At 43.7% G+C, this 20,872-nt stretch overlaps 1 protein-coding gene across 1 annotated transcript in view; it reads left to right on the top strand.

The window, feature by feature from the left end:
• STAM (signal transducing adaptor molecule) overlaps nt 1–20,872 on the top strand; it is a 40,334-nt gene that overhangs the window by 15,722 nt on the left and 3,740 nt on the right. Inside the window, exons 2-12 of the mRNA XM_018564086.1 lie at nt 1,976–2,060; nt 3,071–3,146; nt 6,611–6,706; nt 8,896–9,042; nt 9,782–9,872; nt 11,466–11,652; nt 16,267–16,361; nt 16,662–16,750; nt 17,658–17,833; nt 19,317–19,470; nt 19,636–19,808. Of these exons, the coding sequence (XP_018419588.1) occupies nt 1,976–2,060; nt 3,071–3,146; nt 6,611–6,706; nt 8,896–9,042; nt 9,782–9,872; nt 11,466–11,652; nt 16,267–16,361; nt 16,662–16,750; nt 17,658–17,833; nt 19,317–19,470; nt 19,636–19,808 (1,369 nt within the window). The remainder of the gene's footprint in view (nt 1–1,975; nt 2,061–3,070; nt 3,147–6,610; nt 6,707–8,895; nt 9,043–9,781; nt 9,873–11,465; nt 11,653–16,266; nt 16,362–16,661; nt 16,751–17,657; nt 17,834–19,316; nt 19,471–19,635; nt 19,809–20,872) is intronic.

Genomic DNA, 20,872 nt, shown 5'->3' with positions numbered 1-20,872 from the left:
TAGTGGTCAATTTCAGGATCCGGACAAGTCAGTTGGTTACGTGAAAAATTATTTTTATTGAAAAAGAAACATACAAGATAACACATTTGCTGACAATACCACCATTAAAACCTATTAAAATTGCAGACACTGTTAAATTGAATGTGGATCGATCCTCATGCACTTCTATCATTCATTCCACCGTGAGAGGTAAGTGGCCAGTGAGTTGCCCACGTTGCCACCTATCTCTCCGTAAAATTGCCCTTGCGTATATTAATGAACGCGGGCTGTCTAGGTGAAGCTGTATTCCAGGGTATAAACAATCAAAGGGAAAGTATTCTGGTAATTATATGTTTACAAGTTATAGAGGTGTCAAATAAATATACAATGATAGCCTAGGCTTCATACAGAATCAAATTATATTAGTCCAAAAAGTTACCCTTGCAGTGGGGCTCCCCCTGTACTGCAAGGGTTAACTGCTTGTATTGCGTAGGGGGCTCAAATAAAAGCAGACATACTCACCTGGTCCCGCCTGGCTGCTAGACAAGTCCCCTCACAGCCTCTTCTCCCCTGTACTGCAGCAGTCTAAGGACCTGTGACGTCATCACCTGCGACGTCATCAGGTTCACTGACTTGCCCTGGACATGAGGATGCCGACGGACATTCCACAGCTGGATCGGAGGGGGGGGGGGGGGGGAGGGGAACGCTGACCACCGCGGGACTGAGGATCAGGCAAGTATATCTGCTTTATTTAAATCCCCCCCCTTAGACAAAGCGAGCACTTAACCCTTGCAGTACAGGGGGAGCCCCATTGGGTCGGCTTTTTCAATTCCCGGAGCTGAACTCCAGCAGTTGTGAAATGCACAACATTGTTCAGCTCTGTATTCATAATGCATCAATAATTGCAAAGTCTTCTAAGCAGCCTCTTGCAGTCATTGTACAGCAGTGCCCAGAGAGGAGGAGGGAGAAGCAGCACACGGAGCCAGTCAGTTGTGCTACAGTGCTAGGAACGTGCCGATAGAAGGAGAGGGCAAAGTGTGAGATCAACTCCTCCATGTGCTGCTTCTCCTTTCCCTGTCGAGAAGCGGGGTAAGGACGGAGAAGGGGCCTGTAAGTGAAAGTGAAACTACAGAAAAGTATCATCTACCCTGTGCAGTGTGGCAGAGCTGTGTAAATCTAACTTCTGGACAGAAATACAAATGCTTGTGAGCAGATAAATGGAGGTAGAGAGCGTGCGTGTGTGTGTGGGGTAAACTCCCTGTTATCCGACATCCACAGGTATTGGTAGACTCCGGATAAATGTAGTTTCTGGTTACTTGAGAGTTACTCTTTTAAATAGGTCTAACTAATGCCATAACGCATACTATACCATAAACTCTGTATTGACTTCATAATAATACTGTAATCAAAAGCAAATTAAAACAGACAGACGCACTTAGTATTAGTGCTGTACAATACAGTGCAGTACTGGGAGTGATCACTAGGTGGCGCTTGTTCACAGACACTTGTTCCCAGGGGACAATAGAGTACTTTTCACAGGCGATTGTCAGACATTCGTTCCCTGGATAATACCGCACTTTTTGGCCCACTTCTCTACCTTGCTGTGATGCACAGCCCTCCCAACCTCTCCTACAAGGTTTCAGATCAGCAGAACAGTGAGTGCACAGTGGATTTTTTTTATTATTTGTCAGTTAGATGAGAGTGATATATTTCCCTGGAGTTCAGCTTTAGGAGATGGGTTTGCTGGAGAATTTTACGCTGCTGACACTTCAGGTGTGTTGGGTTCCTGGCCCCCCCGCTGCGTGCTGTGGCTCCTTCCACCAGTCCTTGTGCCACTTCTGTGACCTGTAGTGTAGGAGGCTAGTGGATGAAACCGCAGCGTGCAGTGAGGACCCTGCAAGGACCTAGAAGTGTGTCGGATTCTGAAAGTAGCTAGTTGGAATTCTTTAGTCACTTGCTGAAAACCCTTAATGAAATGTTCTGTTTTATCTGACAGAGAAAGCAACAAGCGAGTTGAACACGGCTGAAGACTGGGGTCTTATCCTGGACCTGTGTGATAAGGTTGGGCACTCCCGCACAGGGTAAGTTGTTCCTAAATATCCTTCTTCTCAATGTAGAGGGGTACATAATCCAATTATGTGCTGCTGTTGATACTTGCTTTTTGGATATCGCTAAAGAGTTTAAAAAATCAAAAGCGAGAATATTGAGGCCGCTATTGCTGTGCTCAGCTCCTGAAAATGTTAAGTTGCTTGGTTGTCATGCTGATCCAGTGGCTTTAGTCATTTTTGAGGCTCTGACTTGGAACAAGTATGCAGATCCGGAGTGCTGACTTCACCCTAATCTACATGTGTGTCCAGGCCGGTGACTCTATGTTTTATAGAAGAACTTTAGGCAACAGTTTAAAATTTACCAGCAGACAGGTTGCGTTTTCTATTGCTGTAGAGACATGGCGATATATGTATTCAGTGCTGCGATACATGCGTGAGTCATTGCTGCCCAAAGTAGCGACTGCACAGGAGAAGTAGCATCACAGTTTTATTGAAGATCAAGGTTGTGGCACAACATGATTTGGCAGACCTTGCATCCCTAATCTCCCGTTTAGATGCAGCTGCTGTTACCCGTTCAAGTTAATAACCAGGTTACAGTGGCCACATTTGTAAGCATCAGTCTGCATGTAATGGTATGAGATAAAATCCCTCCAGGGACCGTGATCGATTCCAAACTGCATGGAAGCATATCGCAACGGATTACATGCAAACTGCCGCTTAAGATGCGGCCGCTGTCACCTGGTCATTAACTTGAATGGGTGGCAGCAGCTGCATCTAAACAGGATATTTGGGATTCCTGATGCAGGAATTCTGCAGCAGGAATCCTAAATTGCATAGTGTGAATGGGGCCTTAGGGATGGAAAAGTAAGCAACACTGAGAAGTGGGTAGCCCTGTGTGTACTCAATGGTTGTGTAGAATGGTGTTTTTGTATATTCAATGGACCAGTCTTATTATTCTTTAAGGATGAGTTATAAAAAAAACATAAAGATCAGTTATATGTGGGGAAAAATTATTTTGATTTTGCAATTTTTTTTTTTAATAGGCCCAAAGATTGCCTGCGCTCCATTATGAGGAGAGTGAACCATAAAGACCCGCATGTGGCAATGCAGGCACTAACAGTGAGTGTTTTTTCTTTCTTGTGAATTAATCTTGTTTTTAACTGATCATTACAAATAGTAAAATGGTCTTTTATGGGAGAAAGGCGCACCTAGAACAATAAACAGAAACACAAATCACCAGATATACTTATCTGATCTATCTGTAACGTCTGATCTGAGGTAACATTAAGGGACATAGAAACATAGTAATTCTTAAACATGTGGGTTATGCTGCCACTTGCAGGAGGTTTAGACAAGACAACCAAAAAAAAGTAAGCCAGCCCCATAAAACCCCACCTCAGATCGTTTTTTGCTGATGTCCTAGGACAGGGGTAGGCAAGCTTGGCTCTCCAGATGTGTTGAAACTGCAAATCCCATCATGCTTCTGCCTCTGGGACATGCCTGTGGCTATCAATGCCTTATGGGATTTGTAGTTTCAGCACAGCTGGAGAGCCAAGGTTGCCTACCCGTGTCCTACGGGGTTGGACGCCTTTTCCTCCATTCTGCTGAGAAAAAGTTTAGCTATATTTTTTGATTATTATAATACAGGATTTATATAGCGCCAACAGTTTGCGCAGCGCTTTACAATATAAGGAAGATATTACAATCACAATACAATTCACGACAAGATGGTAAAGAGGGCCCTGCCCCTGAGGGCTTACAAGTCTTTAGTTTTCTTCAATCAAGATACTATGTACACGTTGGATATTATATTTTTTTTCTTCGGTGACTTCAGTCATGCTTTCAAATATGCTGCTTGAGCCAAACTGCTTTTTGTGCACAGTACCATCTCAGTGCTCCATTTGATAGTTCGCTTACACTGCAACTCTGATGCAGACACACTCAGCGTGAGTCTAGGGGTCTTTGTGGGATAGAATCCTTGGGAATCAGTTTCTAGGGAAAATGCCTAAAAATACCTTCCCCCGCTACTGTCCTTAGGTGATCCTCCTTTGCTCTTAGGCTGAAGTCTCTGCCCCTTGCTTAATGGCTGTGCAGGTTTAGCTGGGTGAGTCAGGTGCCTGCCCGATCTCATGTCCTGGATCAGGCAGGCAGGCCCTGCAGTGGACTTTCCCTGTCAGGTTCTATTGACACTACCATGTGTTCTACTTGTCTTACCGGTTTCCCTTATTTTTCAGTCTTTCTGACTTATGATGGTTCCCTTGGAGTTGTCTCCCAACTCCAAGGTCTTGACCATTTCCCTTGGCGTATTATGCTGGATAGTTCTCTGTATCTTCTCATACAAGATTGAATGGTTGTCCTAGACACCCGTACTTCTTCTGGAGCCTCCATTCCCTTTTTATCATCATCAGATCACCTGATCTTAACTAGTGGATCTGTTGTCCCCCTCACCTCAGGGATCTAATTTGGGGGTTCGCTAAGATCTTCACAGTGGGGCCAGTTCAGCCCTCCATTTGTTTTTTTTTAAAGTTGAGTATAGACTTCCCATTTCAGTGCATATGGATTGTGGTGCATATGACCGGTAGGAGCAAGACCCCACCATGAAGGTTTTCAAGGTGAGGCTGTGCAGTGATTAGCGGGCCGCACAGCACAAATCTCGGCAGGGGGACCGTTGCATGTGTGGTTTGTAGGACTGATGAGGGAGGTAAGTGGAGCTTGCCAAGTACAAGTCCACTAAAAGTGAACTTACACCTTGAAGAGCAGCAGATCTCCTTCTCCCACTCTGTCATGATTGAAGGAAACAGACGTGTTAGTGGTCTAATTACAATTCCTTATATTGTAAAGCGCTGTGCAAGCTATTGGCGCTATATAAATCCTGTGTAATATAATAATAATAAAAATTAAGCTGTGTGAATTCTTTCTTGTTTTACTAATAGAACATGGCTGAGACACCCAGTGACTTAAGATTAAAGCGGACCTTTACACTCAAAAATCAAATTCTACCAATGCATCCCTCTATGTATGATGATTAATAATAACACAGACACGTCAGGTGTAGAATGCTGTGATTATGAAATACTTACACTTGCAGAACATTCACTTCCTGCTTTGAAAGGGCAAAATGACTTCAGTTTGCCAACCCAATGCACACTGGGATTGCCACGTCATCAGCAGAGCATTGCTGGGAAATCTCCTCTGTAATGTCATGAGATCTCTGGCAAAGGCATTTTCCTCCCCTGAGATGATGTGCATGGTCACATGTCCTAGTCCCATGTGCCAGAAATCCAGGAAGCAAAAGGAGAGCTAGTAATCTGCCCTTAGTAAACATGGCCACTGTAAGAAGACTGGGGAAGAAAAGAGAAATAAGGATTGCAAAGAATACAAAGCCGGCAATTATCTAGAAGTATGTGTTTGTAGATTTGTCATTACTAAACATTTCTGAAGGTGTGTTTGTTGTCATTTTAAAGATCTGGGTAAAGGTCCGCTTTAAAGTGACATTAAACCCTCCAGATTTTTTAACATAAAACAATACTGTAATGTGCGCCTTACTGTAATCCATGGTTGTTTCCCTTCTCTTTGCTGCTCTTCCTTTTTAAATCCTCATGTCTTCACATGCTGGGGGAGAACTTCCCTTTGCAGCTGAGTGCCTCTTCCTGTAGTGCTGGCTATGGTTGCAAACCTATACACAGACACCATGTATCCATTTCAGAGACAAGGCACTCAGCTGCAAAACAGAAGTTCTCCCCCAGCATGAGAACAGATACAGATTTAAAAGGAAGAGCAGCAAAGAGAAGGGAAACAACCATGGATTACAGTAAGGCGCACATTACACTATTGTTTTATGTTAAAAAATCTGAGGGTTTAATGTCACTTTAAGTTTGTCTCTACTTTCTGACCCAACCCTGGCAGCCGACTGAGAATGCCGTCTTAGAAGTCTGAATGTGATCGGTGAGGCAGAAAGCAGAGAGGGATGTAGGGGACATCTCATCTTAGTATATTACTGTTGTGGGGCAGAAAGTTGCTGGCATAAGACAGTTCAAATATATTTTTTATGCAAGCAGTGTAAGCACCCAAATTTTCTGTTATCAACCTCTTCAAATGACTATACCGCAAAGCTTAGATTGGGAGAGGGAGAAGCAGTGCAAAGAGCCAATCAGCTGTGTTACAGTGCTCATGTGCTACCAAGGGACATGCTGGTAGAAGAAAGGAGCACTAGTGATAGAGAGACATGGGCTCATTAGTGTGCTACTTCTCTTTCACAGACCAGTTAATGGCTGGGGGAGGGAATGACCCTAGTAGTAGAAAATAATCAGATGTCCGCCCTACCATTCAGGGCTGTGCTCTCTGGCAGCACTGTGTAAATTTTAGAGCTGTATTGACAGAAATTCATATCCTCTAGCAGGAAAAAGAGCTTCATGTGTGTATTTAGCTGTTATAGATGTAGTCCGGCTTTTTAATGGATGTCTGTCATTTCTCCAAAATTCATATTGTAAGTATTCAATGTGTGCTTTGTGCCCAAACTGATCCAAACTATGCACTTCCAGCCATTTCATGTGTGTGCTTACCAAACCCATTTTGTGATTCAGCTACTAGGTGCCTGTGTATCCAACTGTGGGAAGATCTTTCACTTAGAAGTGTGTTCCCGGGACTTTGCAAGTGAAGTTAGCAGTGTATTAAACAAGGTAAGCATGTCAATGTCACAAGTCAATAGACATTACTATTTTCTTTGCTGGTGTTTGGTGTTTTTTTTTTTTAAACAAACTTTATTCTGTTTTCTTGGCCCTACCCCAAGGGGCTCGGCCTTTTTTCCCCACAGCATAAAATTTACACAGTATGAGGCTATTTACAGTAACCCCAACAATTGTACCAGAAATATCATACTTAAACATTTCAACATTCCCGTTATTCCCAAGCTGGTTGCCACTCTTACGTTAGTAATTGTATGCTATTAAAACATGCCAGTTACTACTCCTTTTTTTTTTTTTTTTTTTTTTTTTTTACACTGGTGACTTCACATGTCCTCTTTACCATTTCCTCCTACTGCTGGTGTTGAGTTGATTTTAACTGCTGCAGAGAGTGGCACCCTTTAGGGACATGGTGCCGCTCTCTGCAGCATTCTGTTAGAAGGGGGGTAGAGCCCTGATGCCCTGGGCACTTGTCGTCATTCAGCTTGGAAGAGGTGTGGAGCCGTCTAAAGGAAGGAAACTGTCCCCAGCATCCCAGATACTCCATTAGTTGCCACCATCTTGCCGGCCAGTGAATCCTAGCTGGACCATTTGGCTGATCACTTAAAATCTGCTTAGTGTGGCCATGACAGTCTGAGTTTACAAGAAGCGGGTTGACTGACACTGGCAGTTACTCAGCCTGGAAGAGGGGTGCCATTTGGTGGAGGAGAGGGCCTCCTAGGGGGTTACAGCATTGGATTCAAGGTGGATATTTCAATGTTTTGTTTTTAACACTACCGGGTTACCGTATATACTCGAGTATAAGCCGTCCCGAATATAAGCCGAGGTACCTAATTTTACCAAAAAAACCTGGGATATGTACACACAATATACATTTCCCATAACGTCTTCCAGGACAGCATCACGACAGCATCACGAGATGGAATCTCCTCCCCCACACACAGGAAACACGTCACTTAATCTGCTTAAAAGACCCTCCTCTCCTCCACTCCCTCAGTCTTTTGTGTTTCCTCAGTCAAGCTGGGGAGCGCGTCACAGAACGCTGAGAGAGGGCTTCCATGTGGTGATGCTGCCCGGGAAGTCTTCCTTGTTGGCCTGCCTGTGTAAGGCAGAGGGGTAGGTTCGCCTACCTTGTGGAGCCCCAGGGATTCTCCTAGCGCTGCATGAGATGAGGCTGGCTTCCTTTCCCCCTTCAGTGCCCAGTGCGGGCCGGTACCGTTGTGTTCTGCTTTAATTCACAGGCTGTGAATTCCGTGACTGACAGATTCCGTGGCTTTAGGCTGCTCCCTGTCCCTCCTATTCCCCGCATCCAGACAGCCACTAACATGGCACCCAACACATGTTTGTGTGTGTGTGTGTGTGTGTGTATTTGGAGGGGGGACCTTTTAAAAAAAAAATTTGTGTTGTTTTTTTTTTAAACTTAAATGTGACTTTTTTTTTTAAATTTAACTTTATCGCTATCACATAGGGGACTAAGAAGTTCCCTATGTAATAGCACAGGTACAGTGACGGGTCCTCTTTATGGAGACATCAGTTTAACCTTGGGATCCCCAAAGAAGCTGATTTAGCACAAATCTGCTTTACCAGCTTCTCTCCGGCTACAGAAGCCATAGAAATTACCACTACCGCATTCAGAGACCGGAGGGTAGTTCAGCAGGAGATCGTGTGCTGCCCCCCGATCTCCATTCACAGAGCTGCTGTGCTGATGGAGGGGTACCACACACTGGCACTCAACATACAAGCTATCAGGCGGTTCCATAGCCGCCAGAACGCTTGTATGTGAACAGCCATCGGCCGCTGTTTAAATTGCACGCATTTCCCGCTCGTGCGCACGGGGTGGCGTGCACGAGCGGAAGCGGGTAATTTGAACGTTTTAAAACGTACACCCGCATTGAGGAGCGTCCTGTTTGGCCATTTAATTACACTGACCGGACGGGAAGTGATTAAAGTACTTTTACTCAGATTATTATTCAGAATTTATATAGCGCCAACAGTGTGCGCAGCGTGTTACAATATAAGGAATACATTACAATCACAATACAATTCAAGACAAGATGGTAAGGAGGGCCCTGACCCTGAGGGCTTACACTCTAAAAGACGAGGCCTGTTCTCCTATATAGCAACCTAAAGCAGTCTCAACCTTTTGAATATAATTGGCAATCTTTGCTGTTTGCTGTCTTTTGCAGGGGCACCCTAAAGTCTGTGAAAAGTTAAAAGCACTAATGGTAGAATGGGCAGACGAATTCAAGAACGACCCACAGCTTAGTCTAATCGCCGCTATGATCAAGAATCTCAAGGAGCAAGGCGTCACCTTTCCGGCTATTGGATCCCAGGTAGGGAAGTAGAGTCAAGGTACACACTATAGTTCATCAGAGGTGAGTGTTGAATTGGGCTTGCAGCCAGAATTTCATACGATAACAATCATATTACCTCTGTGTATTGATTGTTCATCTCTGACTAATAATAAAGTCTGATGGCTTTGGCCCTTGATTCCTAATGCAATGCAGTGACAGATGTCTGCTTGCATCCTAGGCCAATCAAAAATGCTCAAGTATGCACAAAACCCAGTGCAAATATTTGGACTACAGCTTACATGGCTGATCCCTAGTGCGAACAACCTGAAGATAAACTGTGTATGTGAGCACGCACATAGAGGTTTCATCACTATAGGTCTGGGACCACCTGAAATGCTAAGATTAGCTCACAGGCTCACTTTGACCAATCAAGTTCTTGGTAACCTACAAGCACAAAGCTAACAAAGGCTGATCTGTCTTCATTAGCTTCTCTAGCTGAAAGGTGTCTGCACAATCCTGGTCGCATGTATGCAAGTTTAGAATAGTCGGCGTCTCACTGGTGTTGACATGGTGCAGCAAACAGAATGATGATGTCACTGGAGTTAGAGACAGCGAGCTTATGAGTTTCATTTGCATACATGTGATTGAAACTGTAAAGCTTCACTCCTAGATAGTGGTTATGATCATGGGTTGGGTTTCTTCAGAATGACACTGTGTTAATTTGGTAATTGTTTTTCAGTTCGTAAAAAATAAATAAAAAATATCTCCCCTTTTGCAGGCAGCAGAGCAAGCTAAAGCCAGCCCTGCTCTAGTGACTAAGGACCCAGGAACGGTGGCTATAAAGAAAGAGGAAGAGGACCTAGCCAAAGGTATATATGATCCGTGACCGGGTCCAAGAGGCAGTAGCCAGTCTTTTATTGAAGCAACATAGTTAGCTGTATTGGTCTTCCATACCCAAATTCATCATGTATAAGGCAGTCCGGCAGTGTATAAGAGCAGTGGGGTGGAGGACATGGAAGCTATGTACATGCTGCTTATGCTTTATATAGTAAGAATAACCTGTTACTTTGCTGATATTGGGCATTGCACAGGCTCACATTCATGATCTCTCACCTGCATTTCACTGAAGATCACGTTTAAAGTGACCATTTAGGGTATGTGCCCATAAGGGCTATCTATGCACCTTCACAAGCGATTGGGTACTATTTTTACAGCAAATGTGAACCCGTACTATGGAATAGTACAAACAAATGTGACAAGGCGATCACCAATTTTCTCGTTTGTGCCGGCTGGAGATGCTGAGAGCTATGAACAGCAACGAGAGTGTCCCTTCCAGGGACGTCAGTCACCTGTTCAAAATTTTTTTCTCCATTTTTTACTTGAATAGGGTCATGCTGCCAAAGAGCACACAGCGGAGTAACAATGCCACCGCTGTGTTGGGGGGTGTTATTCTCACTCAGTAAGAAGTGACAGGGCTGAAAGCTGCGCAGCAGGAGACTGCACAGCACCATGGCAACGCCTCCAACTGCATTGGGTCAGGGTTGTCACCCTGAAAGACAGAGACCGGGATGAAAGGAACATAACTACATTTTTCAATTTAACAAATACTAAAAAGTTAAAGGAGAACTATGAGGTGAGTACTTTTCACTCACCTCATAGTTCTAGCCGACCTGTGACAATGAGACTGTCACAGGTCGGCTCAGTTTGTTTCGGGAGGTGAGCGAACACATACCGGCGTTCACTCACCTCTCGATCCTGTCACAGCAGTCTGCCGTGACAGGGGAGGGGCAGGATTCCCCGCTCCGATCCGCCAGCGCTGACTGGCGGATCGGGAGGGGGCGGTTACAGCTGGCTCTGCTTCTAGATAGGCAGAGCCAGCTGTCACGCAGCTGGGGGGATTCCGGCATAATTGTCGGGATCCGCTTCAGCTGCAGCGTCTCAGTATACCGCGAGCAGTAGCTCGCAGGATACTGTGGCGTCTCAGTATACCGCGAGCTGCAGCTCGCAGTATACTGAGCTTAGGGTGACGGGAGGATGCTAGTTTGTGTCCTCCCGTTACCCTAAGGAGAACTATGGGGAAAAGACTTAACCCCATAGTTCTCCTTTAAGTGTTACTGGTACATGTGAAGCAGCATATCGAAAGTAACTTTGTGGGTTTAGGTACACTTTTAATGATACTAGAGAATGTACCTTGAATCACGTAGTTATTTTAAATCAAAAGCAAAATGGAAACTTCCTCTTCGTTCACCATAGTAAACCTTGTATGAAAATGTGACGGTAGGACTTAATGGTAGTTTTTCTATAGTAGAACCATGAGGATGAGAATGCGGTTGATGGTTGCTTGCAACTATTTCATTTTTGTATACGAGACCTGAATTATGTCATGGGAGAGACAAAACTTGGTGCCATGTTCATAACCTTAACATATGCTAACTAGTGGGGTTTTTTTTGTTTTGTTTCAGCCATTGAACTGTCATTAAAAGAGCAGAAGCAGCCAAACACAGCGTCTAGTCTATACCCAAGTACAAGCTTCCTGAGCAATCACAAATCAGAGGGAAGAAAAGTGCGAGCCATTTATGATTTCGAAGCTGCAGAGGACAATGAACTGACGTTTAAGGCTGGGGAAATTGTTACTGTGTTGGATGACAGGTAATTGCCGTCTGAAATATATTGCAGCTGGACTGCTATTCCGTCTATGGCCAGCAAGTGGCATCATATATCTGCATTTCATGTCTACGCAATGTGGAAGCATTTAAGGCACATTTAAAAAACCCTGTAAAATCTGTATTTGGGCGATGTTGGCTTTTAAGGGGATAAAAGAACCGTGATCAAAGTTTTCTAACCTGTTGAATCGCTGTTCGCTTCCCAGTGAGCCTTGGCCAGAGGTGTTTGCAGGTCACCCGTAGAGATTAGGCTGTAGCTCCATTTCAGTTGAAAACATTTATAAAGCACCAAGCCTCCAATCTTTCATCACTCAGCAGAATCTATTCCTCTCCATTGACTTGACTTGACTAGTGAGTGAGACATTTAATCCAACAATGGTGCACAGGTCCACCTGTCACATAAGTGAGTGCACAAACTAACTATATATCTGAAACTACTTTTGTCGTATAGTACCAAACAATAAAAAGTCCATATTTTTTATTCTGTATCGTTTTGTTAAAGCCCATCTCTGGGGAACCGCAATGGGGTAGCCCCACTGCAAGGGTTAATAAAAAGAATTTGCCCGGAGTTCTTTTTTTTCTTTTGACAATACAATTTAACGCATGGCTGTGTTGGATTTTAACAAATATACTGAATAGAATATGGACTTTTATTGTTTGTGAGGTGCTGATCTCTTTGGTACGGAGTAAGACATTGCTTGCCTTTTCCATTGAGAATGAGGCATGCATTGTAGAAGTGTTTGCTTATGAGCGAGTGTGACCTTTTTGATATCCATCAGACAGTGTACTACGTGACTTCCTAATGTGTGCGACGGCCTTCCTCTAATTCATAGACTAGACTATATCAGATGGAAGGACCGTCTGCTCCAGGAAGGGCCTACCGCTCGTTGGCTACAGCGCAATACTCTGGAATGTTGTGCTGACATTCTCCTATCGCTCCTTTTTTTTTGCTTGTAATTTTCATATGCTGAGTGTTCTTTTGCAGGCTTGTACTGAGACCCTTCTCTGAACCCATGACTCAACCTTCTTATATCTGATTATCGGTGTGTGTTTGTTTACAGCTCTACCCAAATGATATTTATACCACTATCAGGTTAGAAGAAAGAACTTTTATATTTTGGAGACTACTGCACAGCTACCAAGTTATAGAGCTTTCCATCCAATGTATAAAATGTAATTCCCCGCTGGGATCTCCTGACTCTTGCAGAGCGTTGCTCAGTAATTGATATGTAGGAAAGGCGTCCCCTGACCCAACACTGAGCACGGAGTAGGACGGACACAGCCATTTGACATGGAATTGAACTAGCCAGTAAACCATTAAAGGAGAATTATGAGGCGAGTGATTTTCACTCAGCCTCATAATCTGAGCTGACCTGTGACAATGAAACTGTCACAGGTCGGCTCAGTAGATCGGGAAGTGAGCGAACACATACCGTCGCTCGCTCACTTCTTGATCTATCCCTGCAGAGAGTCATTACTGTTACGGCTCTCTGCAGGTATCCCCCTTGCGGCGTACAGCTGGTATACTGAGCTTTGGGTGACGGGAGGACGCTAGTTTGTGTCCTCCCGTTACCCTAAGGAGAACTATGGGGAAAAGCCCTAAACCCATAGTTCTCCTTTTAATATTATAAATGTAATGTGCAGCACTCTCAAATGTGCTCCATATCTAGATGCAATATAATTGCAACTGGAGAAGTATGTCCTTATAGTGGAGAAAGAAAGAGGAAATCTTTTTCACTGTGGAAACATCAGGTATCTTCCCTCCTGAGATTGAAAAGGGAAGTGGCTTTTTCAGACCTTTCTAACATAAGGTTGTGTAAGGTGAGAGTTAAGGTGCCCATACACCTTACGATTATCGTACGATAATCGTATGCGATCGACTTTTCGTACGACAATCGTAACGTGTGAATAGAGTGCCCGACCGATAGTACTGTACAATCGTACGACTTTTGACGGTCAAGCATGTTTGAAAACTTTGGTTGATCGTTCGCTTGGTTGGTGGCGTTTCCGTCCGTCAAAAATCGTACGATTAACACTGCGCATGCGCAAACGAAAATAATTGCGGTCAATTACCGCAAGTCGTCCAGGTGTGTTTTTCTAACTACCGCTGATTGAACCTTGCGATAATCGGGGCAGGATGGGGCCGTCGTACGAAAATCGGACGACGGTTCGATCATCGGACGAAAAGTTTCGTCCGATAATCGTAAGGTGTATGGGCACCTTTATTCTATTGGGAGTGGAAAATGGAGATCACAAGGAGCATGAAGGGATTATTTAATCACTGGTTAATTGCATTCACTTTTGTATTGGAGGCACTATTCACTTTATGCTGTATGATATACACTGGCTAGATTATACACTGGCCAGATTATTATGACCACCCCATCAGTACTTCGTTGGGCCACGAGATGTTGAAAGGTGATGCGAGGAATCTGACACTGCACTGTTGCCCTTCTGTTGTCTTGTACCAGTCTTGCCACTATCCGTTCTGCCCTAACATTGACTAGTCGCTGACGGCCACAATTCGCACGTTCAGACCCAGATTTTCGGCTGACAGTCCAGTCTTTAAACACTTTAACAACAGCTGCTCTTGAACATTTAACAAATTTCGCTGTTTTGCTAATACTCGCTCCATGGCTCCGAGCACCAACATTCATCCCACGTTCAAAGGCTGTTAAATCGCGTTGTTTCCCCGTATCTTCAGAAAAAAATCACTTCTACTGTCGTGGTAAACAACCTGCTTCCCTATTTATAATGGTCTGGCCCTCTAGCAACTTCAGCGCAAAATTATAGCTAATTAGCCTACAAACGTCAGGTGGTCATAATAATCTGGCCACTCAGTGTATGCATCACAGTGGACGTCTTTGTAAAGCGGACTACTATCATCTCATTTTGCTGCTATTATCTTTTTAATGGATATATTTTTTCACTTGTTTGAAAGCACTTTTTATTAATTTATTTATATTGCATCCAGATATAGAGCACATTTGAGAGTGTGGCACATTACATTTATAATAATGATAATATTTTGGCTTCTCGCTGGAATTAGTGCTTGCTGCCTATTAAGAGACCGAGGCTGAGCGCGAAGTGCATTGTTTATTCAGCCAGTAAGCATTATTGCCATGTGGAAATTAACCAAAAATTGGTGTATATTAGGGCTGGACAGGAGCCAGGCCGCCAATTCTTCTTAAACATTACAGCTGGCACCTAACCTGAGATTTTCTCTCGTTGTCAATGGAGCTGACTCCTCAAAAAGAAAAAAAAAGGTGCTGACTTCTGTATTCCATATAGATTTGTCCACCCCTGCTGTACATTTTATAGCTGTCAGTCCCTTTTTCGTTTTTGCATTCATGGTATCTGAGTAGTGCCAGAATCCTTTATAGCACTTTGTTAGGATCCTGTTTTTGAGATGCCCTTGCTGCTCCGATCTGTGTGACTTGTGAATTACTACACATGAGCTGGGCTGGAGAATGACATCAATGGAGACCAACTAGGAAGTCAGTGCCGGAAATGATTCAGAATGGCACCAGCTTTATTAGTCGGAAAGGTAGTGTCTCTGACTAAGCTACAAACGTATTCAGTTTTCCCCCACGTTGTGTTCTCATATTAAAATACAGCGCTAGCTCAGTCAATATGCTAATCAATATGTACAGCTGGCCAAACAGCCTACAACCTGATTGTAAAAACTCTGTGCAATCGCCTTTTAGCTTTTCCCAATCTTTGTAATAATATGACCTACCTGAGCAATTCATTCAACTTAAATACAATCAGCCTTAGGAACCAGCATCCTACCAGAGTCTTCCAGGAGTTTAAAGTAGTATTAAATATTTTACATATATCTACTGCTAGCAAGCAATAGATATATGCAAAAACTTTAAGAAAAATAAAAAGTTACCAAATGGGTAAATACTTACCTGTGTCGCCGCCGCTTGCTCCCGTCTGAAAATGTGGAGCTTCTTGAGCGGCCGATCAGGATGATCGGGCGGGCGCATGCGCAGTAGATATTTTCAGCCGGGAGAAGAGACACAGTGAAGGGGGAATGCACGCAGTTGTGCACGTCGGACAGACGCCGTGGGACACAAGACACAGCAGTCAGCGCTGGATCAGAAACCGGCACCAGCACTGGAGGGACTCCTAAAAACTACTGGAAAGAAGATGATTGGTTTAAGAGGCATCTTTTAAGGTCCTTTAAAGCAGCATTAGGGGTAGTTGTGACTTTAATGTCACCTTACCAGCCCAGGACCCTTTTTAAAAAGGTCCCATCAACTAGCCATCAGAAGGCTCCAAAGCTGGAGGCCTGTGTTACTTAGTACAGAGAGGTCAGCGGTAGGCAGCCTTGCCACTCCAGCTGCAGTGAAACTACAAATGCTATCATGTCTCTCCTTGTGTGAATCATGCCTATGGCTGTAAGAGTCCTGCAATGTCTCATTGGATTTCCACAATAGCTGGCGTGCTGTAATTGGTGACCCCTGATCTATATGTTAGAATAATGCAATCATGTCTGTAAACATACACACGATGTACAGATTTGTTGTCCTGCCATCCTGTTGGTGGCAGTTGCCAAATTACATTCTTTTAACATGGCTCAATTTCATTTCAGCGACCCCAACTGGTGGAAGGGGGAGACTAATGAAGGGATGGGATTATTCCCTTCCAACTTCGTCACAGCAGACCTCACAGCAGAGCCGGAAATGAGTAAGTAACGTCTCCGTAATTCCGAACCTCATTATGTGCTGGCAGTAAAATATCTCTTCATGACCGCGGTGTATTGTGCTCTGTGCTCTGGCACCTCCCTGACTTCTCCATCATTTTCTTGTTTTTACATTTCTTTGTCATTTCAAGATGATTTCTGTTCCTTTTTTATGCTGTTTTTGTTATCCTTTATGTAATTGTGCTATTAGAAGTAGTAGTGTTTGAAGAAATAATAATAATAACAATAATGTATTATGAATTATTATAATTTAATTATATATTTTTGTTATCTAATTATTCTAGTGAAGACAGAGAAGAAAACAGTTCAGTTCAGTGATGAAGTGCAAGTGGAAACCATAGAACCAGAGCCTGAGTCTGTCTATATTGATGAGGTATGTGTCTCCTTTGTGTCCCATGGTGTTTCCTCTGTTCAACAGGATTATTAAAGGAAATTTGGAGGCTGCCACTGCATATCCAATATGTTGCAACATTGGACATGTTATATGTCAGGGCTACAATGCCTTAGGTCACCGGCGCAAAACGTCATATTTAAAAGCTCTAATAATTGACCTATAATACATACGCAGATCACGAAAATTACAGTAAAGGATCAAAGCTATTGGATCAGTATTATGGTCAAGCAACTAACATTTTCAGGAGCTGTCTAGATGTCCCTCTTAGTGCAGGATTCCTTTAAAGTGTAACCTAATCCAAAACTTCTTCTGTTTTTTCCATTTTGGATCGAGCAAGAGAGGGTTAAAACCACTACTTTTTTTGCCATCTTTAGTTTATTGGGACGATTTCCCTACACTTTCAAATGTTGAAAGGAACTTTGATCCAAGACAGTAAAAATTCAGTTAGGTAGATTTGTTTTTCTCGCTTACCTAGTCTTTCTAACTAAAATGGCAACATGAGGTTTTATTTTCTTTTGCCAGCCCCCTGCCCCAATCACAAATGGATTTAAAAAGCAAAAATGTAAAAAAAAAAAAACCCATACCCCTCTGCCCTGAATGCTCCTGGGAGCCATGGGTGACGTCACCAGGTCTGCAGGGAGGCACAGTAATTTCACCCAGTGCTCCCAGAAGTGTTGGAGACTAGGGCATTTTTTTGGGAGGGAGTGCAATGGGTTGGTAATGTGTTTTTAAAACCGTTGCTAGGGGCTGGCAAATAAACTGGCGTTTTATTTGCCATGAAATGTCATTCTTAAACGGGTTTGTCTTTTTCTTGGATTATCTGAATGGTCCCTGTCTGTGTGCTGAATTCATAAATGACTTTGTTGTTGTTTTAATACTCTCCTAGGATAAAATGGATCACTTATTGCAGATGCTACAGAGCATAGATCCAGCTGATGGTTTGCCAGACCCAGCAGATCTCGTATTATTTTTATTCTTTGTTTTAACTCTGTGTGTTTATCCACCAGCTGCTTGTCACCAAATGGGACCATTGATTGATGAAAAACTTGAAGATATTGACAGGTCGGTGTTTACTCTATGACCACAATGTGTACAGTTCAGCACAAAATGCGGGGCCCCTATATTGAACGAGAACTATTGGATGAGTGAAATAGTTAGAGCTGACATATGACTCTGAAGCTGTCGCACATCAGCTCTGTTGAGCTGCTTGCTCAGTTCACGATCTTCTCCCTTCAGCGAGCAGTGACTGACAGTCACCGCATGGATTCCGTCCTCCCCTCTCCGTTCCTCCAACGCTGACTGAATGGGCAGGGGAGGGAGCAGGCACAGCTGGCTCTAGAGAGGCAGTGCCAGCTGTCAGGCAGGGAGGTAGATCCCAACAATATTGTGTGGATCTTTGCCAGCTGCAGCGCAGCTCTGCGTTGTCAACATAAAGCGGGCAATAGCCTGCTATATGCTGAGTTTTGGGTCACATGAGGACATTAGTAAATGCCCTCCAGTCACCCCAAAGAGAACAATGGCCAAAAAAGGTTTGGCCATAGTTCTCTTTGAACTCTCCAAACATGGGGGCGGCATCAGACTAGAGTGGGGGGTCACATGTCTCCAGTGTGTAAAAGTGTCCATACATAGAATTTCGTTTGAAGATTTTCGTCAGTTCCAAGAACGGTCGTTTGATAGTAAATAGTCCCCATCATAATACGGTATAGTCCAATATCGTAGACAAATACGATTGAAAGACAGTACTTGCCCCACTAATACGTTGCTGCTTTCCACTGATTAAAAGTGTATCACACAACAACAAAAACGTATTATATTGCAGCTTACCCGTCCTTAGATGTGGTGGCTGCATTAGTTGCTTTTTTCCAGGATTTTTTCCTTTATTTCTGCCCTGGTGAGCCTGCAAAAGACACACTTCTGTCCCTGGGTGGCTACACTTACTCCTCCACTGTATCTATGGAGGGAGGTATAGTTGTCGCCTGGACTTCTTGAAGCATGTCTGCCTTTGTTCATCCCCATTACATTAGGGGTGATGGGAATGGCAGCAGGAAATGCTTGTTTGTGCTTCCTGTTAAGCTCACAGGAAGTGACAAGTACACTGCATTTCTTGCTGAATCAAAAGGTATTGTTTTGAAAATGCTCTTAACCTGAAAAAGAAAACGTATACAGCCGCCATGTCTAATGACTGGTGAGCTACAATTGTTAGCATTTGTGTCTTTTGGGTTTAGATATCCTCTAATACTGCCCCTATCAATGCAATGTCCTGTTCCCAGCCTTTTGCTACCAGCCACTCCACCTCTTTGAACACTGTGCGTGTCACTTCCTTCTCAGTCTGATACCTATCAGCTAGACAGAAATCCCCTAAACGGGGACACAGCAATTAAAACTTGCAAGGCTCAAAGCCTTTCCATCTCTATCTACAGTGAATAGTTTGGGCTGGAGTTGGGCTTTGTAGAATAGTTTTATTTGTTATATGACTATAAACCAAGTTGTATTTTTGAGCAAGAATATACAGAAATGCATTCGGTAATTGTGTGTTGTTTTTCAGGAAGCACTCTGAGTTGTCAGAATTGAACGTGAAAGTCATGGAGTCACTGTCCTTGTACACAAAATTAATGAACGAAGACCCCATGTATTCAATGTATGCCAAGATGCAGAACCAGCAGTACTACATGCCGCCTGCAGGGGCCGCTCCACAGCAGGTATGCCATTCCTGTGTATCCTGAATTGTCTTCTAGGAAGGGATGTCACACTTACTCTTGTGTTGATAACGTTTATCTTTCAGGAAGGTAATGCTCAGCAAATTTGCAGACATTTTCTTTCTTTCAGTTGATTTCCTGCTTCTCATTTTATTGTCTCCACTTCAGGCATATCAAGGACAACATCCGAATGCCACCTATCTTGTCACCGGAAATACACAGATGGGCCATATTCAGACCTACCCAATTCCTACAGAACAACTTCCTTCTCTAAGCCAAACAGCAGCTCCACATCCTGCACCCTCCGAGCTGGCCAGCCAGTCTCCGCAAGCTTCCTATAAGTAATGTGAATAGTTTTCTGTACTTTAAGTACCAATGTTAGCAATAACTTCATGTATTCATTTTACATTTTTATACATCTCTGACTTTTTTTTGCAGAGCTTTAGAGACTAGTACGTTGTTCAATTCATTATTAAAAGAGAACTATGGAGTAAGTGTTTTTCCCCATAGTTCTCTTTAGGGTCACGGGAGGACATATACTAACCTCCTCCCGTGACCCAATGCTCAGTATATAGTGAGCTATTGCCCGTGATATACTGTGAGTGCCGCAGCCGGGACGGATCCCGACAATACTGTCTGGATCCACCTAGCTGCGTGAGAGGCAGAGACAGCTGTCAATCTAGAGGCAGAGCCAGCTGTACCCGCCCCCTCCCCTGTCCATTCCCCCACTCAGCGCTGGAGGATCAGAGAGGGGAGGGGGAATCCCTGCGGGGAGCGCTCACTGGAGGGAGATGATCGGGAAGTGAGCGGATTAGTGCATGTTTCTGCTCACTTCCCAATCGATAGAGCCGACCTGTGACAGCTTCTTTGCCACAGGTCGGCTCTAAGTATGAAGATGATTGGAAATCACTCACCTCATTGTTCTCCTTTAAACAAAGCAAATGGTGCAGAATTGGAGAAACTGGAAAAACATTTTTTTCACAGCAACCAATGAGGTATTATCACCTTGCCACCAGCCCTTGAAAAGTTACTTTACGAAAGGAGTTGGGTAGGGGCTTCCAATCATTTGATTCCTGTGACAGCCAGTCAATGTGAGCATATGATTAGGAACCCATCCTTGGCTTTCGATAACAGTGTCCAGGAACTGTCAGTGACAGCACAGAATAGTGGATGCATATAAGCGGTGGATGCGTGTTAAAGCCCAGCTAGGTGTAGGAGCTGGTTGGGAAGGTGTTAAAGTGACACTAAACTCGGGAGTTAAACATTAAAAATACATTCAAGTACACTAACTATTAATAAAAATGTATCGTATTTGTGCATTAGACCCTCAAATCATCTCTAAATTGGTGCTGACACTGTCAGATTAAACTTCAGTTTTAATTAGTAGTATACTCAATGCTGAGAT

This window comes from Nanorana parkeri, unplaced genomic scaffold (assembly GCF_000935625.1).
Source record: "Nanorana parkeri isolate BGI_ZX_2015 unplaced genomic scaffold, ASM93562v1 scaffold23, whole genome shotgun sequence".
NCBI classification, from domain to species: domain Eukaryota; kingdom Metazoa; phylum Chordata; class Amphibia; order Anura; family Dicroglossidae; genus Nanorana; species Nanorana parkeri.
The sequence above is the reverse complement of the archived record's forward strand: the minus strand, read 5'-3'. Positions and strand labels throughout refer to the sequence as shown.